The sequence below is a fragment of the Abrus precatorius genome, unplaced genomic scaffold, assembly GCF_003935025.1.
Source record: "Abrus precatorius isolate BTA unplaced genomic scaffold, Abrus_2018 Scaffold6, whole genome shotgun sequence".
Classification (NCBI taxonomy): Eukaryota; Viridiplantae; Streptophyta; class Magnoliopsida; order Fabales; family Fabaceae; genus Abrus; species Abrus precatorius.
This window is the reverse complement of record NW_020874406.1, coordinates 8824433-8830295: the sequence shown is the minus strand read 5'-3', so window position 1 is coordinate 8830295 and position 5863 is coordinate 8824433. Positions and strand designations below refer to the sequence as shown.

The following is a 5863-nucleotide window of genomic DNA, read 5'->3' as shown; positions in this document are numbered from 1 at the left end:
TTCTCTGAGGTTGTAGTATTTGGGAGAATGATTGAGATAAAGAAGAGAAAGAGGTGTCAAAAATAATGTCGAAGATCTGAGGAGGAAGATGATGAACAATACTGCATAGTATACGTTGCATAAAACAACAAAATTATTTAACGAAATTAAGGTTTTTAACGGAGAATGATCTATTTGAAACTTTTGTAAAAGTTAAAGGATTAAAATGAACAAAAAAAGTTAGAGAACGAAAATGAATTTTACCTTAAAGTTAAGGGATAAAAAAATTAATTTTTCCTAATTAATTGAAACATTTTTTAGGCTTTATAATCGAGCAAAACAAATCATATTAGGCTCAACGAAGTTGAAATATATGCTTGTTTACGATTATGTATATAAACTTTTTCACAATTTAAATATTTATGAATATGTAATTTAATAATATATTATAAATAACATGTTATATAAAGTGATGAAATATTAATTAATTTTTAAATTTCATGAACTTGGATAGAAATTCTGGACTGATCCTCAACTTTCTCCACTTTGACACCCACGATAATGCTGGCATGGCCTTTTGATCATGTGTTTTGTTCGAGTGTTGTTCGACTTGCATTCAATAATGGAATATTCAAAAATCACAGCGAAATGTGCAATTTATGCACATGGCCAATCAAACAATGTTATAATGACAGCCTATGGAACACTGTTTGGCACGGTGTATCAATTCATCGAATGATTATACAGCGGCAATACCATATTTTAACGATGATCTAACTCTTGTTAATTAAACTATAACCCATAATTTTCTCTATTTTTTATTTTTTCTCTCTTTTTTATTTTAAATTTCAAATCTAATAACACACTTTTTAATCATTTTTAATTTAAGAATATTCTTTAACTAAAAATATAAATTGCTAACATTACAGTTAATTTTTTTTTATCCAATGTTTATACAACATTGACTTAATATGAAAAATTATTTATAACTATATTTAGTAAAATATTTTAAGTATATGTATATTTAAAAATGCCGTTTAAATAATCAACAAACTTAGAAATTATCAGACATAAAATTTTTTTTATTGATTAATTTAAGTTTTTTAATATGATAATAAATATATGGTTTAAATTTTTAAAAATATAATAAATTTTTGGTGTAGCTAATAAATGACCCCCTTAAATGACTTCAAATGTGAACTTAATTTATTAGAAAGTAATATTGATCATTCATATCAAATTAAATTTTTTAATGGAATAAATAAAAAAAAGTGTTTATTATTATTCTATAACTTGAAAGTACAATTTATATTTTTTTTATCGATAATTATGATTATTTAAATATCTTAAAATTTTTAAAATATTTAATTTTTTTAAAATAATTATTAACTCAATTATTGATTATATATATTTAATATAATATTAACAATTATCTTACTTGAGAAACACATAAAATAAGGTATTTTGAGAATTACCTATAAAACAGTAATAATTAGATTAAAAAAATTAGAGTGAGGCATAGCCCAAGTGATGGTGAGTAGGAATGAAAATAAGTTAGGTTAGGTTAGATTTTGTATAAATAGGTCTAGCTTGTTTAATAATTTTAGAACTTAAACTTAATCTATTACCTATTATAAATTTTTTATTAAGTTTAGTTTGACTTTAAAAATATGATTTAGCCTATTAACCTTTTTAATAGTCTATTTTATATTGAGACATTTAATATATCATTAAACTTCCTTGTAAATAAGTTATTAAACTATTTAAATAAATATATCTTTTTAAAATTTATAAGACTTATATCCAACTAAATAAACTATTACAATATAAATATGTAATAGAGATCTTCTTCCATTCTAATGAAAAAATTAAAGTTTTTAATTTAAAATTTATTATTTAAAATTTAATTAATTTAATATATTATTATATTATAATTTTTATATAAAATTATTTAATATATTATTATAAATAAATTATCTTAATAGTTTTTATAAATATTTTTTAAGTTTAAATTTGATCTATTTATTTAATTAAATTTTTTTAAAATTTTAAATTAAATTTATTAATTAAATAGAATTAGGCTGGCAAATTTCCATCACTGATGGTAAGGCGCATTGCATTTGGCATTAATCTGATCACATGGAAGCAAAGTACCCGTATTTGATACAGTACGGTCCCAGCAAACAATATATAAATAAATAAAAATAGTTAAGAAGTAAGTTTCACCGTTGATGAGGAAAGTATTTCATTCACAAACAAGTAACCACGTGACGTGTCATGATCACGACTTCCATCGTTCATTCTCCAACTCTCCTCTTCAAAATAATAAAATAAATATCCAAAACTCAAGGCCACACAAACACACACACAACCCACAATGAGTTATTACAACCAACAGCAACCGCCCGTCGGAGTTCCACCGCCACACGGTCTCTTTTCTTTTCCCTTTTCTTTTTCTTTTATTTTTATGCGTCTCAAGTGCGTTATATCACGTATCCCTCTCTGCATGTGGGTGTGGAATTGTGGATTCATTATGTTGAATTTGACGATGGATCTTTGAGTTTCTCATTCTAATTTCCTTTTACATTTCTTTTAATTTGTTGGATAGGTTATCCACCGGAGGGATACGGAAAGGACGCACCTCCGCCGCCGGGATATCCACCTCCGGGATATCCCCCGCCGGGATACCCACCGCCGGGATATCCTCCGCAGCAAGGGTACCCTCCGCCGCCGTACCCAGCGCAGGGGTATCCTCCGCCCTATGCGCCTCAATACGCTCAGCCTCCGCCACCTCAACAACAAAATTCATCAGGCCCTGGTTGCTTGGAAGGCTGGTGAGTATCCTGTAATTCTTTCATTTGAATCGCTGAGTCAGATCGGAATTGCGAGTCCACTCGGTGGCCGTTGCGTTGCGGGCGCACCGTTAGACATAATTACATTTAGCTATGGTGCGCTGCGCACGATGTTAGTGGTTAGTTAGATTCTTTTCTTGGAGTCTTCGTCACCCACGGACCACGCTGTGTGGTCCAAATATATTGTTTCCGTGGGCCAGCCCAACCCAACACTTTTCCAATTTCACTTGTTTTTTTCCTTCTTTTTTTTGTTTAAAATATCGTCCCACATTCAAACCATAGCAGCAGATATTTTTAAAGAAAATAGATTTAAAGTAGGTATATCTTTCCACGCAATATAAACGTTTCAATGATAAAATTTATGTTTTTCATTTTCATCGCCAGTGTTCTTTTACTCAAATTTGGTTGAAGTTTTTGTTTGAGTACAGTTTCTCCTTTCTTTCTGTCAAAAAACTGCTGTCTTGTACGCATATGAAGAACATTGCAGAGATATTAAACAAATAAAAGGCAATTATTTGGCACTAATTCAAATAGAAAATTCTCAATGATCAAGTTTAAAACTTCCATATTTGATAGGGAGAAACAGGTAACATGCATGAAGAAGGTCTTGTAGCTTTCGATTATTATTATTCTTATTATTGTGTCAGTTTGTTCTACCCTGATATTAATTAATCTGTTTGAATCTATAAATGAGTGCAGTTTGGCTGCTCTCTGCTGCTGCTGCCTATTGGATGCTTGCTTCTGAGGAGACATTACTTTAATTGGACTGAAGTGTGTTTTAGCATTGAGCTCAATGACAAGTGTGTTTTAGCATTGAGCTCAATGACAAGTGTTTCTAGTTTTTCTCTTTGTTTTACTCCTTGTTCGCTGTTTATTTCATAAATAATATGAACAAATATTGCTTCCAGAGGTCAAACTACCTGATTCAGAGCTTCATGTTTCTCTGATGGTCCTCCTCAATCACACCCCGTTATCAAACCCTAAATAATGAGCCACTGGAAAAAGAAAAAAGGAAAAAACACCAAAATGGGTTCAACTGCAATTCATGGCACATTTTTGTTGCCAGCCTAGCCTGTAACGAAAATTCCGTTTACTTCTATTTTTGCATGTTGTGTTGCAACTCAATTTGAATGGACTTTGGTTATACCTTCAAAGATCATGGAGTAAATCGTGGTTGATTGTTAGAACAACAAATGATTCTCATGAGTTAATTATTATACGAAACGAAGCATTTTTCTCTTTTAAAAAAGGTATCAGGTACTCGTCAAACATTTCGTTACTGTTAGTTATGACTTTGCAGCATATTGTTTAATTCTTAAATTGTTTCTCAGCATCAGACCAGCCGAAATTAATCAGGTCCTAACTGTATCAGTTATCAATTGAGGAATGATCTGGTTGAATATCAAGTCAAAATTAAATTAAACTAAAATCGACTAAACCTATGTATGAGAATTAATATATATGAGCACAATAAATATAGTCCCTCCATTTCATTGCAATCCATATTATTTTTTCTAAACACACTAATGTCACGGCAAAAATAATTAAATAAAAAAGATATAATAATGGGATTGCCCCAACCTTTGCGATGGTTGAAGGTTAACTTCAGAGGCACGGAAAAAAAAAGGTATAATATATATAGATGTTTCTCGTCAAATCAGCTCCATTGGCTACGTTGAAAATATGAGTGACGGTATAAATTATATAGGCTTCAGAAAATATTTTTTTTTCCTTTTAATTTTTACTTTTATTGATTTGTATAATTTAAAGTGAAAACAGAAATTATTTCTAGAAATTAGAGTTTGGTTACATTTTTAAAAGAGTTTTTTCTTTTTAAAATTAAAAAATAATCTGACTCTTGTTAGTTCTCGTCTCACTATTTCTTCTCTCACTGTTTCTTCTCTCCATTCTCTTACAGATGAAGATGGTATCTTATTCCATATGGCATAAAAATTAATACATCACAATGTTTTAGTTAATCACATCATCCCTACATATGAAGTTGAATAATAATAATAATAATAATATCTTTTCTAGTTAACCTAATTAACTCTTATTGTGATTGTACTCAATTCGTGTGAAAGATATATGTAGTTAAAAAAGTAATTATAAATATACTTCTATTGTTTACTTTATTATATTTTTTATAATAATGAATCTTTTGAATTAAAAAAAAATCACAATTTAACATATTTTAATTTTTAATTTAATTTTACTGCATGCATATATGCTTGTTTTATGTTAAAATATAATATTTATTTAAGCTATGGATATAAATATACTTCACATATAAAGAAAATTAAAGTTTAATAATGTTTAAATCCTACAAATAAATGTTTACATCACATAAAATTAGTAGATTTAAATATATTTTTCTCATATTTCAACAAATTTTTTTATTTTAATTCCTTCAAATAATATTTTTTTTTGCTTTGGTCATTACGTTTTTACAAATTTATGTTTTTAGTTTCAATTGCTGATTTTACGTATTAAATGATTGTCAGGTGTTAATTTATTATTAGACCACGTTAATAAGAGGGAATACAAATAATAATTTGTTACAATATGAAAATAAAAAAAAATTAGAGGAACTCAAACAAAAAATCATTAAGATGTAAAAACTAAAAATATATTTAAGCCAAGTTAATGCTATCTTTTTATAAACAAAATTTATTTATTTAAAATAAAACAAATGTTAATAATTTATTGAGCCTGCTCTGCTTTAAGATTGAGTTTCTTATTTTTGTGGAGAGAATGTCTCTTTGCTCTGCTAGGTTCCTTAATCCTAATTTCTTTGTAATTGTCTAACGTTGTTGTGGTTGTGGTGCTACTGGCAACTCAAGGAAGGGTTCTTCCTTAGATCTTGGAAGGATGCATGACAAAGAGATGGATCGGTTGGAAATGGAGAAATGTTCAATTGAGGAGACAAATTTGATGGTTCGTAGCACAAAGAAAGTGAAGATGGATCTAAATTCAGCCATAGAGGACCAAAGTTCTTGCATGTAGGAGCAAATACTTTCGAGGACCTATTA

The 5863-nt window shown here is 28.7% G+C and overlaps 1 protein-coding gene across 2 annotated transcripts; it reads left to right on the top strand.

Annotated features, from left to right (window-relative positions):
- Positions 1 to 2230: 2230 nt before the first annotated feature.
- Positions 2231 to 4003, top strand: LOC113869668 (cysteine-rich and transmembrane domain-containing protein WIH2-like). Of its 2 annotated transcripts, XR_003505489.1 has the most exons (4): positions 2231 to 2408; positions 2588 to 2813; positions 3531 to 3634; positions 3673 to 3771. XR_003505489.1 is itself a non-coding variant. In XM_027506113.1 (3 exons), the coding sequence occupies exons 1-3, from the start codon at positions 2357 to 2359 to the stop codon at positions 3574 to 3576; spliced, it is 324 nt and encodes a 107-aa protein (XP_027361914.1). In that variant the 5' UTR covers positions 2231 to 2356; the 3' UTR covers positions 3577 to 4003. The 2 variants fall into 2 exon arrangements, 1 of the variants encoding a protein (XP_027361914.1); XM_027506113.1 differs by having other exon boundaries at positions 3531 to 4003.
- The last annotated feature ends 1860 nt before the right edge of the window (positions 4004 to 5863 follow it).